Below are 16,761 nucleotides of genomic sequence, written 5' to 3' on the forward strand. Positions count from 1 at the left end.
CAGAACTACGCCCCCTCTGGCGACAAGCGAAACTGCAACCAGAGATGTGCACGCTCATGGACCACACACACGCACGCTTGCACGAGCTGTTCATAAGGAGCATCAGCCGCACAAATCTTTTGTTTACAGTCATAATGTCTTCAGAGGTAATAAAGTTATAAATCTGCAAGTCATTTTAAGTATATGAAAGGAAAGGCATTTGAGTAAATTATACACTTATGTGTGAGGGGAAAACGGGGGTAGTAGAAAACTTCGGTTTTTGTTTCCATCTATCTCCACGTTGAACTGTTTTATGTGTTTACTGTATCCACTTATGATTGTATTATTATGGAAACACGTTCATGAACCGTTTCATCAAGAAAAAAGCCAACTGAGGATCCCGTTTGAGCCCTAGAGCAGACCGGAGATCTCTCCATTTGTTGAAAGCCTTCCCGATGTTGACTCTCGTCTTATTCCGACGCCTGTCTGACTCCAATTTGGCCCTTTTGGTGGCACTAGACAAAAGTTTTCTTTTCTTTGTCTTACGTGGAGTTTGCGTTGGGGTTTATGAACTACAAGCTGGTCTCTTAGAATCCATCTTCTACTTTTGTCGAAAGTTGACTAGAGTTTTGTCGCTCGAGTTGTCTTTGCTGATACGGAGAATGGCGGCGCCGGCGAATACACAAACCTGCCAGACATAGCCAGGTGAGCGTGAATATGACGTCACGCCCAGTCTCACGTTCCGTCCCGAATCCCTCTTATTTATTTTACCGTACAGGATTATAGAGGCAATTGCAGCGATCAGAGAAGGGCTCATTCAGCCCATCAGGCAATTGTTTAAGCATGTATGGGTTAGAAAAACGGGTATTTTTAACATGAAATGTTGCGCAATGCACTATTAAATGCGATGGAATATGCGGGATATTTATGCAATTTTGTGCGATGAAATTGCGGGAACTTGCAAAAACTGCGGTTTGATGAAAAAGAAAGAAAAAATGATTCCCCCAACACCCTGTTCTCACTAGGCTACTACCTTAATGTAAAGAGTAATTTCTTATTACTTCCTATGATAAGCAAGCATAACTACATCACAGAAAGTGCTGGAAATATTTAAGTTCTCATCTTGTTTTATTTCAGACCTTAATAAACACATCAAACTTACAAAACATTGATGAGTCAAACAAGTTCTGTAGCTTTACAAAAGGAATATGCTACAACTTCTGTAAAAATGAATAAATAAAATATATATAAAAAAGTGTGCTCCTGTTTTACAGCTTTTCGATGATGTTCACATCGCGTAATCACGTCACTTCATAACGTTCCCATGGCAACAGGGGGAAACGGCTGCTCTTGTGTGAAGCAAACTTTTTTTTGCAACGAAAATGCGAGTAAAATGACATCATGCAAGCCCCACATATTTTGCACGGAAATCGGCAATTTATGCGGCGAAAGTGCGGCGTATTTGAAAAAATGCTGCCCCTGCATAAATATGCGGACTTTGGCTGATTATGCGTCTGAAATGGCTCGATCAATGATTCGGTCTCTCTAAACCCCGCCTTCCTGAGAACCTGCTCTGATCTGATTGGTCAGATGGCCCAGTCTGTTGTGATTGGTCGACCACTTACAGTGCATGTCGGAAACAAATCGACCATTAGCATATCTGTATTTCAGCTCTTGATACTAGGGGTGTGACGGTTATTATATAACCGTGAGACCGACGGTTATAGTTGAACACCGTCATTAGAACTCTAAAACCGCCAAAACCGTGCTATTAAAATATTTTTTACAAACATTTTTTATCATAGAGAATGTTTAAATACTAATATCATCTTACAAGGGAAACGGAGGCTGCTACTGCTGGAGATGATTCGGGAGAGGTCTGTGCACCTTTACCGATCAGAGCGCGCGCTGACACGGAGTAAAGCCTTGTTTATACTCGACGCATCCGCACGATCGCGAAGGTGCGCGCGGCAAAAATGACGCGTTCGGTGCGCAAGACCGGCAAGACCCCATTTGGCTTGGCTGTGTGCACGGCTTTTTTTGTAACAGCGCGCGTGGCGCCGCGTTCGAGGGTGACCGACTTCAAGCCGAATCTGCCCGAGCATGCACGTCTCACCGCACCGGCACGCAGTTTGCGCGTCTAAATCGCAAAGTTCATTCCAAAGTTTTTTCGTTAAGGTTTTGTTACTGTGTGTGATTTATTTAAAACAAAACACGTTCATTGCAACGTTTGTTTGTTTTGTTTGTTAAGGATTTGTTTACTGTGTGATACATTTAATGGAAAGCACATTCACTTCTAGTTGTCTTGCTGTTCATGTTAAATAAACGCCAGTAGCTAATCAGTGTCTGCTTAGTTGTTCTATAACAGACGAACAGTTATTCACCCCCCCCCCCCCCCCACGGTTATGTTACGAACCGTCACATTTGACTCACGTCATAACCGTCATCACCAATTCTGAAACCGGCACACCCCTACTTGATACACAGTGATTTGAACAGTAATGATGGTGCTGGTTTTACCGTATCAATACGAGTGCGAGTCTCATCCTTTGCAAGTGGATTTGCTTTGGCTGCAGAAAACAGAAAGTCAGAGACAACTACAGGGTTTGAGGGTCATAGTAGACATTTGCGGGCAGCCAATGAAGAGCCTATCATTATACAAATTCTTTAAAAACCTGCGTAGGTTCAGCAGGAATCAATACTGGAGTTACTGACGACTCGTTTCAGTTCAGAATCACTTCTTTCTTTTAGGAGACAATAACTCCATTTATCTCCACTTTGATCTTTGAAACATTGTAGACGTGCACAAACAACTATATTACACACGACATGAAAGATAATATCCGAAAAAGCATAATAGGGGCACTTTAAATGTTCCTTTTGACATTTTAATGATGTCTTTTAAAGGGATACTTCACCTCTGGAAAGATGAATGTGTATTTAAAATGGGTCATTTATGTAGAAGAAATGTGAAATTATTTTTGAATTTGGAGCTTTCTAGACTGAGAAAAGCCAGAAAATGCATTTTTGGCTTATGTGGATGAAAGACAACAACTCCCAGAATGCACTTGCTTCGCTGCCCTAGGAGGCCACGCCTACCGGTAACAGAGCGCAGTAGTTAAACAACAAGTCTAGGCTACTAGTGAGTCTCCGTGATGAGTCTGCCTGAAAATGTGTTTCGATATCGCCCAAAATGTCCGGGATTTGGCTTTTGCGTTCTACAGTCGCCATTCATCATGTTTACTGTGGCGAGCAGGACGAGTGAGGGCCGCGGGAGAACGTCACGAGTCATGTTTACTGTGGCGAGCAGGACGAGTGAGGGCCGCGGGAGAACGACACGGGTCATGTTTACTGTGGCGAGCAGGACGAGTGAGGGCCGCGGGAGAACGGCGCGAGTCATGTTTACTGTGGCGAGCAGGACGAGTGAGGGCCGCGGGAGAACGACACGAGTCATGTTTACTGTGGCGAGCAGGACGAGTGAGGGCCGCGGGAGAACGACACGAGTTATGTTTACTGTGGCGAGCAGGACGAGTGAGGGCCGTGGGAGAACGGCACGAGTCATGTTTACTGTGGCGAGCAGGACGAGTGAGGGCCGCGGGAGAACGACACGAGTCATGTTTACTGTGGCGAGCAGGACGAGTGAGGGCCGTGGGAGAACGCCACGAGTCATGTTTACTGTGGCGAGCAGGACGAGTGAGGGCCGCGGGAGAACGCCACGCGTCATGTTTACTGTGGCGAGCAGGACGAGTGAGGGCCGCGGGAGAACGACACGAGTCATGTTTACTGTGGCGAGCAGGACGAGTGAGGGCCGCGGGAGAACGACACGAGTCATGTTTACTGTGGCGAGCAGGACGAGTGAGGGCCGTGGGAGAACGGCGCGAGTCATGTTTACTGTGGCGAGCAGGACGAGTGAGGGCCGCGGGAGAACGCCACGAGTCATGTTTACTGTGGCGAGCAGGACGAGTGAGGGCCGCGGGAGAACGACACGAGTCATGTTTACTGTGGCGAGCAGGACGAGTGAGGGCCGCGGGAGAACGGCGCGAGTCATGTTTACTGTGGCGAGCAGGACGAGTGAGGGCCGCGGGAGAACGCCACGAGTCATGTTTACTGTGGCGAGCAGGACGAGTGAGGGCCGCGGGAGAACGCCACGAGTCATGTTTACTGTGGCGAGCAGGACGAGTGAGGGCCGCGGGAGAACGCCACGAGTCATGTTTACTGTGGCGAGCAGGACGAGTGAGGGCCGCGGGAGAACGACACGAGTCATGTTTACTGTGGCGAGCAGGACGAGTGAGGGCCGCGGGAGAACGACACGAGTCATGTTTACTGTGGCGAGCAGGACGAGTGAGGGCCGCGGGAGAACGACGCGAGTCATGTTTACTGTGGCGAGCAGGACGAGTGAGGGCCGCGGGAGAACGACGCGAGTCATGTTTACTGTGGCGAGCAGGACGAGTGAGGGCCGCGGGAGAACGCCGCGAGTCATGTTTACTGTGGCGAGCAGGACGAGTGAGGGCCGCGGGAGAACGACGCGAGTCATGTTTACTGTGGCGAGCAGGACGAGTGAGGGCCGCGGGAGAACGACGCGAGTCATGTTTACTGTGGCGAGCAGGACGAGTGAGGGCCGCGGGAGAACGGGCGCGAGTCATGTTTACTGTGGCGAGCAGGACGAGTGAGGGCCGAGGGAGAACGACGCGAGTCATGTTTACTGTGGCGAGCAGGACGAGTGAGGGCCGCGGGAGAACGCCACGAGTCATGTTTACTGTGGCGAGCAGGACGAGTGAGGGCCGCGGGAGAACGCCACGAGTCATGTTTACTGTGGCGAGCAGGACGAGTGAGGGCCGCGGGAGAACGACGCGAGTCATGTTTACTGTGGCGAGCAGGACGAGTGAGGGCCGCGGGAGAACGGCGCGAGTCATGTTTACTGTGGCGAGCAGGACGAGTGAGGGCCGCGGGAGAACGCCACGAGTCATGTTTACTGTGGCGAGCAGGACGAGTGAGGGCCGCGGGAGAACGGCGCGAGTCATGTTTACTGTGGCGAGCAGGACGAGTGAGGGCCGCGGGAGAACGCCACGAGTCATGTTTACTGTGGCGAGCAGGACGAGTGAGGGCCGCGGGAGAACGACGCGAGTCATGTTTACTGTGGCGAGCAGGACGAGTGAGGGCCGCGGGAGAACGACACGAGTCATGTTTACTGTGGCGAGCAGGACGAGTGAGGGCCGCGGGAGAACGGCGCGAGTCATGTTTACTGTGGCGAGCAGGACGAGTGAGGGCCGCGGGAGAACGCCACGAGTCATGTTTACTGTGGCGAGCAGGACGAGTGAGGGCCGCGGGAGAACGACGCGAGTCATGTTTACTGTGGCGAGCAGGACGAGTGAGGGCCGCGGGAGAACGACACGAGTCATGTTTACTGTGGCGAGCAGGACGAGTGAGGGCCGCGGGAGAACGACGCGAGTCATGTTTACTGTGGCGAGCAGGACGAGTGAGGGCCGCGGGAGAACGGCGCGAGTCATGTTTACTGTGGCGAGCAGGACGAGTGAGGGCCGCGGGAGAACGACGCGAGTCATGTTTACTGTGGCGAGCAGGACGAGTGAGGGCCGCGGGAGAACGGCGCGAGTCATGTTTACTGTGGCGAGCAGGACGAGTGAGGGCCGCGGGAGAACGCCACGAGTCATGTTTACTGTGGCGAGCAGGACGAGTGAGGGCCGCGGGAGAACGGCGCGAGTCATGTTTACTGTGGCGAGCAGGACGAGTGAGGGCCGCGGGAGAACGCCACGAGTCATGTTTACTGTGGCGAGCAGGACGAGTGAGGGCCGCGGGAGAACGACGCGAGTCATGTTTACTGTGGCGAGCAGGACGAGTGAGGGCCGCGGGAGAACGACACGAGTCATGTTTACTGTGGCGAGCAGGACGAGTGAGGGCCGCGGGAGAACGGCGCGAGTCATGTTTACTGTGGCGAGCAGGACGAGTGAGGGCCGCGGGAGAACGGCGCGAGGCCGGTGGCGTGATTACAGATGAGCGACACCTGTGAGACGCACCGGTCTCGTATCTCTCACGGAGGAGCGGGGATTTTCTTAGCAATGTTAAAACGCACATCAACTGATCACTTGTTTAGCGTTCATGTAAACACTACATTCAGATTCACCAATCGGAATGAATTCAGTTAGATTGAAACAAAAGGTGTGCATGTAAACAATGAATGGCGACTGCAGAAAGCAAAAGCTGAATCCCGGACATCGACGGCCGGACATGTCAGGGAAAAAGAGGATGGTAACCCCTACTACTCCGCTTTCTCCACAGAACAAGAGCCTGCTAGCTTAGCTTCCAAAAAAGATGTCTGACACTGTGTGTACATTCTGTGAGTGAGATCCGCCCCTCTAGAGAACATGCGGGACAGCTCCTACTACTGACTGTAGTCTTTAGCAACTGGCCAAAAAATCCTCCGATGACGCAAAATGACGATTTTTGCGTCATCGGAGGATTTTTTCCAGACAAAAAATACATAAATCTCTCGTCTCAGGAGGATATGAGGGTGGAACACTACAGGTTTTCTACTAATACAAAGCTTAATGCTAAATCCTGAAGTTTCCATTTAACTTTAATGCGAATTCATGCATCTGCAATTCCAGCACCAGTCTTTATACACCATTTAATGTGGTTCATGGTGACAAATTATGTTTTTTTTCTGTTAGTCCCCCATTGTGATATGCGGCCTTTGCAAGAGCGATGGACATTCAAAACAGGACTGTCCCGAGGACTTCAAGCGAGTGGAGTTAAAACGCCTTCCGCCCATGACTCTAGACTTCTTGAAGATCCTCAATGAAGTCTGTGAGCAATGCTACCGTAAGTACGCTGTAGATGAGGACATTCTTCAATTATATCCTTTATTGTAGTGAACTTAACCCGAGGATGAAATGTAGACTGGTAATTATGTGATGGGAAGATACAGACAAATAGATCAAGTCTTTGCCTTTCTTACACGTTTTATGACACTATGATTTTTTACATCTTTTTTTATTTACATACATCTTCTGCGTTTACCTTTTTGCATGTAGCTCCACTGATTCAATACAAATGATTGCATTTATTTAGGTGACTTTGCACCAGACGATGTGGAGGTGAAAGTCAGAGAACACATTTTACAAGACTTTGAGACTTTCCTGAGATGTCAAGTGCCAGGTAATGCAGCTTGTGTGTAACTTTAGAATCTAAGTATGTAAAGTTTGGTATTTTTCTTCCATTTAAATGCGCTGAAATATTTCTTCCTCTGTATTGCTGCATGACACTTTGTCCACAAATAAACAAAATGGTGAATCAGAACAATTTGCTTAATATACAACTCATTAGAGCAGTGAGATTCCACTTTTTTTTGTTGATAAATTCAGCCATTTATTTTTTTATTAGTTCTTTATTTTTACAGGCAAGTTATTAAGAACAAGTTTTACTCTATATTTGTCAAAGACTGTTTTATATTAGGGCTGGGTATTGACACAAATTTCACAATTCGATTCGATTTCGATTCACAAGCTTGGAATTCGATTCGGTTTCGATTTCAATTCAATATTGATTATTTTGGATATCAGGTACAATACATGGCAAATTTTCTCAAGGAAAACAAATCTCTTAACTAATGCTGTAAACTATGGGAGTCAGTTGTAGCCTACTAGGCTTCATTAGCCTACTATAATATTGAAGGTGAAAATTAACTGATTTGTAGCTATACAAACACTTAAATTACACTTTTATTTATTTTTATAATAATAAAGTTATATGAAATATAAACATTTAAATGGTGGCTGTCATAAAAACTTGCCAGATTTATTCAAACATGCATTAAATATCGAAGAACATTAAAAATTATAATGAATATGTAATATGGTGCATATATTTAGCAAAATGCTCCTCTTTAGAGTTAATTTTTCAAGCTGACTAACGAGTTTATGGTCACATGGTTTTTCTGAGGTAAATGTGACGTTACATGACATTGTTTACAAGTTGTTTTACTGTCGTCTTTCCACGGTTGAAACACTGATTGAGCGATTCCATGTGACATGATACGGATTTCGATAAGTTGTAATCTTTTAACACACTTTCAGACGTTCATTCATGTTTATTTGGCGCTGTAACTGGTATTATTAAGGCGGAAGAGGAGATCATGTGCTTCTCTTGAGCTGAGCTGAGCCAGAGCGATCTCACGCCACAGCGCCAAAACGCTATTTGTTTTTGAATTTCGTAAGAAAATGGACGTAATTTGAAATTTGAGACTTTATTTTGTATCAATAGTAACAAAGCACAAAGATTATTGCGATTTATTGGATGGGATGAGCGCTACAATGTTCCATTCATTCATCAAATGAAAACAGGATGACTAATCGATTCTTGAGATTTAAGAATCGATATCGGTTCGTAAAAATGAGAATCGATTAATATCAAGAAATCAATATTTTTTACCCAGCCCTATTTTGTATGTATTTAATGAGAGGACTATACAGATGCTTATTTGTTGATGTGTGTTTTTATTTATTTATCAGGAGCCAAGTTGGCTTTGTTTGGTTCATCCAAGAATGGGTTTGGCTTTAAACAGAGTGACTTGGACATCTGTATGACTCTCGAAGGCCAGGACACCGCAGCGGTAATGTCCCAAGACTCTTTCTACACAAGGTCGCAAACATGCATTAAATTGATCAAAAGTGATGTTAAAGATATTTATGTTACATAAGATTTCTATTTAAAAAATGCTGTTCTTTTAAACTTTCTGATCCTGAATACTGAAGAAATGCAAAAATATGAAGCAGCACAACATTGATAATAATCAGAAATGTTTCTTGAGCATCAAATCATCATATTAGAGTGATTTCTGAAGGATCATGTGACACTGAAGACTGGAGTAATGATGCTGAAAATTCAACTTTGATCAAATTACATTTTAAAATGATATATTCACACAGAAAACGGTTATTTTGAACAGTAATAATATTTCAGTTTGTGCTGTATTTTTGATCAAATAAATGCAGCCTTGGTGAGCAGAAGAGACTTCTTTCAAAAACGTGAACAAATCTTACCGAGCCAGAACGGACTGCATAAACTATTTATGCACTGTGAACTATTTACACCCTGTATTTTGTGTTCATTAAGTGTCCTAATCTGGTTCCTCTGATAGGGCTTGGACTCCATGGCTGTTATTGAGAGCCTGGCTAAAGCTCTACGGAAACACCATGGTACGTTTTTGTTTTGTTTGTTCATTTTTTGGGTGTGATTGTGAAATTGCCTGTCGTTTGCGCTAGGCACTCCGTAATCATGTTTTGTATTGTTCACTATTAAATAGATTTGACATTTTTAGGAAGGGAAAGACTGTCTTATACATTGTCCTCTCTCAGAAGCTCTAATCTTCTGACTGGTAAATGAAATGACAAAGAGCCTCTCTGTACGCCTCAGGCAACCTCCGTTTACTTTAAAAGCTTGTTTTTCAAGTAAATCAGTGCTTTTGTTTTACACCCATGTCTATTTATCCATCCATTCATTTTAGGCCTGAGAAACATCCTACCTATTACTACTGCAAAAGTCCCAATTGTGAAGTTTTACCATGCCAAAACTGGACTAGAGGGAGATATAAGCTTGTACAATACACTGGTGAGAGAATAATTCTGTTGCATTATTTTTACATGTCCAAACTTGACTCTTAAACAGAACGATTTTAATGGAAGTTCAAACCAATGCAATTGTTAATAGCGTTAGATTTTTATAAGAAAGCCCTCTTTACATATTTGCAAAGGTTATGGCGTTATGGATTGGAGCTCGTTCCTTATCGCCAATGTTTAAACTTCAATATTTTGGTAAAAGACAAGTACTATGCTTGTTTGGCTTTCTTCAAAAGGATCAAAACGAAATATCTGCTCTTGTTTAACTATTCCCTTCATTTGCAAAATATAACAGCAATGTTTTGATAAAAATAATCTTTGTCAGGCACAGTGTTAATTTTGTCAGCAAATTTTGATTTAGTTTTAGTCTTAGTCTTTTGACTAAAATGCCATTTAGTTTTAGTCATATTTTAGTCATCTGAATTGTTTTAGTTTTAGTCTAGTTTTAGTCGACGAAATACAATAACATTTTAGTCGACTAAATCTACAGTAGATTTAGTCGACTAAAATATAATGGGTTTAGTTCAATTGTAATGCGTTAATTTAGAATTTCTCTAAAATTTCCAAACCCATATACTCCCGGAGAAAACATCTATTAACCTATTAATATGAATGATTTTTAAGTTTGAACATGCAATACAGATACAGATTTAACTGCTGTTACTTAAAAAATATCTTAAAATGAAATAAAACCACTTTTCCTAAAGTACAACACAGTCTTCTTTACAATGAATGATATATTCATTCCTTATAACTACTTACACATCATTCTTTATTCTTTCAAGCAGACATATTTATTTGTATGAATTAAATATAATTAATCCTTATTAAAGCTATTAACAAACAGTGAATGCTTTTCTCTTTTTCTTTTGTTGCTTGATCAAAATTAAGGACACGGACCGCATTAGGTTTATTGCCACTGTCACTTTAAGACGTCGGATCATGTCCAATGACATGCGGATACAATTGCACTGATGCACATCCGACACACTCACAGTTTAAGACATAACCAGCATAGTTTACATGAATAGTCTCCAAAAAGGACATTTAGACATACTGTTGTGTATTTCTCCATTCAGACACGAAAGAGAGCTCAATTCAGTAGCCTACTCGCGCGCTGTAGGTGTATTGTGCATGACTGCACGCTTCGGGTTAGGTGTGTGCGCACAGAAAACCGCACCGAATAGAGCTCTTTTTTGCATCGTCACTCTTATTCAGAGATCTATATGTCTGCTCTACTCATTCTCCCAGACGTTCACATTTTTTAACGTTTTATGACCGCGGGGTAGATCACGTTACAGTAGCCTACAAATGTGCGCATCTACCACACACGCAGGACATCAGTTCTGACGGATCGCTTCCCAAATCGTCACTATCTAACATTTTCGTCTAGTTTTTATTCGTTGACGAAAATGTCAATAGATTTTCGTCATAGTCTTTGTCATTCAAAACTAGGTTTTATTTAGTTATCGTCTCGTTTTCGTCTGTGAAAAAATGTCGTTGACGAATAATTTTCGTCGTTATTTTCGTCAACGAAATTAACACTGGTCAGGCACACACACACACAGGCAACTCTCAGATTCAAACACAATTGTGGTCAGATACATCTGTTGGCAATCAAGATCTATCATCTTATGATCATTCAATTATAGCAGACTTAATGTGAACACATCACTAGGTCAAATGTCAGTGTCCTACTTATTAAAAGTCAAAACAAACATAGTGAATCACAATTCAAAAACAAATGCAGCAGATAAAATCCTCTCAATGAAAACTGTGAGATACACTGAACTAATCTCCAGAAACACAGACGGCCATCACTTACACCGAGTGAATCACATTATAAATACAATAAAAAGATTCAAATAGATTTGTATTTATATTTAAGTTAGAAAACGAATAATTAAATGTCACATATTTAAAATACTGCCAGTGTCTTTTGTTGTTTACACATTAATTTGGATATTCAATGTGAAAATATATTTAAAGTTACAAACTTTAATGTTACGTGTGACCTTTTTTTTTATGATCAACATCCCTAATTAAATTCATGGTTTGGCAATCCACATTCTTTAGTTTAGTAAGTTTAGTGTACAATTTGCACACATTTTGTTTTTTAAATTGAAAAGGTTTTGGGGGGGGAAATCCTAATTTATGCATCTTTTATATAAAAAAATATATATAAATGTAACTAACCCTGTACTTTTAAACCCATATTATGTCTAAGTAGGTCATATTACTCAATACAATAACACTTTATTTTACAGTACAATAGTAATAACATGTACCATGTAACAAAGACAATTACCATATATTGTGCATAATTAAATTACATGCAACTGACCTTAAAACACACCCTAACCCTATAGTAAGTACATGTAGTTTATTATTATTACTCATTACTTAATGTATAATTACACTGTACCACGAACACCTTAAAGGAGAACTCCGGCGCAAAATGAACCTTTGGTCTAATAACACATTGGTACCTAGTCAACCGTTCTCTGAGATTTGTTTTCATGATAATCGAATGTAAAGTCGAACCACGAACGCCGTTCATACAGTTCAGCTCACTTGGCACAGCGTTCGTGGTTCGACTTGTCGAGACTGTTTTCCAAAGATGGCTCCTGTCTGTATACTCGAAGTGGACTGTCTTTATAAAATATCTTCTTATTAAACGGTCTGTACACTTACAAAGTTCTCAATGCTTCGGTTTGCATGTAGGGACCCTCATCATGCTAGCGTGTTAGTGTGGGGCTATTTTAAGCCTTGTTAGTGGTATAAACTAGCGATCTTTATTTTTCATTACTCTATGCCCTATATACTAGCGTTATAGGCTAAACAGTTTTTAGAGATAAAACTCTTTACATTCGATTATCATGAAAACAAATCTCAGAGAACGGTTGACTAGGTACCAATGTGTTATTAGACCAAAGGTTCATTTTGCGCCGCAGTTGTCCTTTAAAATAAAGTGATACCCTCAATTCTTTCTTGTGTAAATAGTCCACATATAAAGTGCAACCAAGATTTTTCCGGTTTATTTCCTCAGGCTTTGCACAACACACAGTTACTGGCATCTTATGCTGCCATTGACGCTCGGGTGAAGATCCTCTGCTACGTCATGAAAGTGTTCTCCAAAGTAAGTTCGACACATTCATGAACTGATGTCATTATTGCGAGATCGTAGTCATTAGTGGCCAAGCTTGAAGCTTGAATCAGAAAGATGCTTTTGGTGAAAAGATGAAGGACGAAACATCCTTAGCATATCTGAATTTCAGCTCCGGATCTTCTTGATACACCGTGATACAAACAGTAACACACATCAGTTTTAGAGTCACAAGAGTCTCATCCTTTAGAAGTGCATAAAAGTGGATTTGCTTTGTCAGCAGAAAACAGCTTCTTCTCAACATGAACAACACAAACCAAACTCTTCCAGTCTCAGCTGCAACTACAGTGTTTGAGGGTCAAAGGTGACGTTGTTTACGGGCAGCCAATGAAGAGCATAGACTAGCATTATGCAGATTTGTTAAAAACCTACAAGCAGGAATCAAGACGGGAGTTACTGACGACTTGTTTCAGTTCAGAATCACTTCTTTCATTTAGGAGACAATAACTTTGAAACATTACAGACATTTTACTTTCACAAACAACTATACTACACACTACATGAAAGGTTAAATCTGAAAAAGCATAATAGGGGCACTTTAACATATTTATGACCTTGATAATGTTTGTCTTTTCAGGTGTGTGACATTGGAGACGCATCTCGCGGTAGTCTTTCTTCGTATGCTTACACTCTGATGGTCCTTTACTTCCTTCAACAAAGAAGCCCGGCTGTTATCCCAGTTCTCCAAGAGGTGTCTTTCTTGCCAATTATAACCTTTTCAATGACAGTTACTTATAATAAATGATGTAAATACATGGTGTTATAGCACCTATACTCATATTTTTAAATGCATTTCTTCACACCAAAAATGTATTTCTTTATTAATTAAAAACATTTTATTCCTACTTTCATGTAAATTAGAAGTGCATAACCCAATGAATATATTTATATAATTATGATATTTTTAACATAAACAATATGTGAATATAGGTTAAAATGGGACTTATTTCTCTCCCGTTTTGTGTGTATTCTTTTATATTGCTAAAAGTCATCATTAAGGACATCCTAATTTACTGTATTATGGGATGAGATTGATGTAAAACATGCATTCACTCTGAATTAATTGTGTATGTCTTTTGTAGATATATGATGGCGAGAAGAAGCCAGTAGTCCTTGTAGATGGCTGGGATGTACATTTCTTTAAGGATTTGAAGAACTTGGTGAGTGAGGTTTAAAAAAAACACATTTAACATTTTATTCCAAAAAACAATCATTTTTTTAAGGCTATTGAGTGTATATTCTGATTTACAGGATAACAAAAGTAGATATCCATAAATCCCTCTAATTTTTTTCCCCATCTAATATGTGAACACAATGAAAAAATAATTTTGAACCTGGGTATCCAATACTCAGATTTAATTTTTTTAACTATATGCAAATTAGCTCATATTTAATTACATAATGCCTAATTGGCATATTTAACCATTAAATTACAGAAAACTTATACATTTTTTTCTAATCTTAATGTAGGTAATCAACTGGGAAAGTTTCATGGTGATATCTGCTAGTTAAAAAAATACCATATTCACCTGTAGTGTCTCGCCTTAATTGTAAAAAGTTATAGATTGATTTTTAGATCTGATTTATTTAATTTTTTCTTCAAATCTATGAAATGTGTAGCACAAAACGCATGTCTTGGACTTATTTTGTAATAGTTGTTAAAGCAACACTATGGAACTTTTCAACCTTCATAATATGTTTCCAAGACCCCTGTGATGGTACATTGACTTACAATAGGTTAAATGACACGTCGGCCATAGCCTGACGGGGTCTGTATCGCTTTTACTCGCACTATGTAACTTCGGGTTTCGGGTAGTAACCCGAGCACAAAAAGAACTACAAAACTCGACTGCTTTACGGCATACGTCACTTCCCCCACCACTTCCTCGAATTGTCTATGGCCATTGCAGACATCCCAAGTCTATAGCGTCTCCCTGATGCCCGCAAATTAGTTCAAATCTGCCGGAATCTAGAGCGCGCATGCGAGACAGAACATACTGCGCGCATAACATGTGCGAGCACGGCAGAGAGGGAGAGAGCGAGAGACCTTGCGAGTGTGCCTTCCGAAAGCTAGTCAAACCCCCCCCCCCCCGTCAACAATCCAGTCACCAAGATATACCTCCCTGAAATGACTTCTTGCAGGTTGGGATGTCTGCCATTGTTGATTCCAAAGCCGGTGCTGGATAAACAGCGAGCGTGCGCGTGCGACCGTAGGCTGCGGTAGGCTAAATTATTTACGACAGCGGTAATGGACAATTCCGCTTCCAACCTGTAGGGCGACCGCTGAGGAAAAGTTCCTTGGTGTTGTTTTAAGTCTGTGACTGTTGTTCTTTCCTCAGCATAAATGCTGGCCGGAGTACAGGAAGAACAGGGAGTCAGTCGGGCAGCTGTGGCTCGGGCTGCTGCAGTTTTACACCGAGACGTTTGACTTCAAGGAGTCTGTCATCTGCATCCGCAGGAAAGAACCTCTCACCACCTTCAAGAAGCAATGGACCTCCAAACATCTCGCCATCGAGGGTAAGACCAAGACATAAACTCCTGATGAGTGGCAAAAATCAGGCCAAGAACTTATGAATATGCAGCGGTAACTAGTGTTGGGTATCGTTTAAATTTTAACTATTCCAATTCTTATCGGTTCCTAATTTCGATTCTTTCGGGGGGGGGGTTAAACTATCATTCACATTTATTCTAAGTCTTATTGCAAAACATTTCATTGTAGCTGAATAGTAAAACAAAAACATGCTAAAGAACACTGAGGAACTTTTGCCTATGGTTTAAAAATACCATAGCAAAATCAACTAATATAAATTTCAAGCATTATTACATTAGAACAAGCATTATAACAAATAAAGAAATTAGCAATCGCACAAATAAATACAACTGAACAAAGATAGGATTGAAATAAACAGTGGTATTCAGGTACAGAAATAATCTGATTTAAAATAACACTGCACTTTATAAATAAATGACAAATATAGTTACAAATGTTATTGTGTCAAGAACAAAGAACAATTTTTTCGTTGTCTTTTGTTGTTTGATTAGCGTTATTATAGAGACGGCTGCTGGAATATTAGGCTTCTGTCACTTTAAGAGCTGCACGGATCCAATATACTGATACACATGCGTTTTCTTTCTCAACTGTTTACGTTCACTTAAGAAAACCGACTGTGTTTATGAGGATGTTTTGACATTTTTTGTGTGTATTTGTCCGTTCAAGTGCAAAAAGACGCGGAAGAGAGTATCGCGCAATACACGGTATAAGAGGCGGCTTTCTGTGCGCTCGTTTCGGATGTGTGTGCGGCTCAGAAAACCGTGCGCAAGTCTTCTTGTGCTTGAATGGTTTAAAGTCATATTAAAAATGCACCCAAGGGAATCAATAAGAGGAATCGAAATTTTAATTTAATAACATGTATCCGATAACTTAAGTATCCGATTCTAGAATTGGAATAAATTTTTGATTCCCTACCCTAGCGGTAACATGTAGCGTAATTTACATTTTATTTATTAACTTTTATAAGTGACATTCCTCAACGCTGTATGTGGTGCAAGATTGTATCTGATCATTTTTCTTTCTCTTTCCTCTTTTAGATCCCTTTGATTTGAGTCATAATCTTGGAGCTGGTCTCTCACGGAGAAGTATGTCATGGTTTTCTCTTTTTTTTCTTTTACTGTTGCATGTATTATCCTTCATACAAACCCTACCTTTCATCGTCTCTGTTTACATTTGCACTATATAATGTGATATTTCCAATTATCAGATTATTCCGATTTATATCTCCATCAGCAACTTTTTGTGTTCCAACCTCATTATGTAATTATAGTAAATAGTTCTATATTTCTAAGTTGTCAACCATTCTAAAGGCTTGTTGTTCACACCAAGAACGATAACTATAACGATAACTATATTAGCGTCCACACCAGCAGACGACATCGTTCTGTTTATTTTAAGTGTGCTCTGCAGTCGTCTGCCGCTTTAAATAAAGC

At 41.6% G+C, this 16,761-nt stretch overlaps 1 protein-coding gene across 2 annotated transcripts in view; it reads left to right on the forward strand.

The window, feature by feature from the left end:
* The window catches only part of tut7 (terminal uridylyl transferase 7), a 49,947-nt gene that overhangs the window by 21,818 nt on the left and 11,368 nt on the right, over window positions 1-16,761 (forward strand). For both annotated transcript variants that reach the window (XM_056232772.1, XM_056232773.1), the window contains exons 15-24: window positions 6,666-6,816; window positions 7,066-7,152; window positions 8,505-8,605; window positions 9,134-9,191; window positions 9,500-9,603; window positions 12,661-12,750; window positions 13,355-13,468; window positions 13,860-13,937; window positions 15,117-15,294; window positions 16,366-16,413. In XM_056232772.1, coding sequence (XP_056088747.1) covers window positions 6,666-6,816; window positions 7,066-7,152; window positions 8,505-8,605; window positions 9,134-9,191; window positions 9,500-9,603; window positions 12,661-12,750; window positions 13,355-13,468; window positions 13,860-13,937; window positions 15,117-15,294; window positions 16,366-16,413 — 1,009 coding nt within the window. The remainder of the gene's footprint in view (window positions 1-6,665; window positions 6,817-7,065; window positions 7,153-8,504; window positions 8,606-9,133; window positions 9,192-9,499; window positions 9,604-12,660; window positions 12,751-13,354; window positions 13,469-13,859; window positions 13,938-15,116; window positions 15,295-16,365; window positions 16,414-16,761) is intronic.

This window comes from Rhinichthys klamathensis, unplaced genomic scaffold, assembly GCF_029890125.1.
Source record: "Rhinichthys klamathensis goyatoka isolate OS25496 unplaced genomic scaffold, OSU_Roscu_1.1 h1tg000356l_1, whole genome shotgun sequence".
In the NCBI taxonomy this organism is placed as follows: Eukaryota; Metazoa; Chordata; class Actinopteri; order Cypriniformes; family Leuciscidae; genus Rhinichthys; species Rhinichthys klamathensis.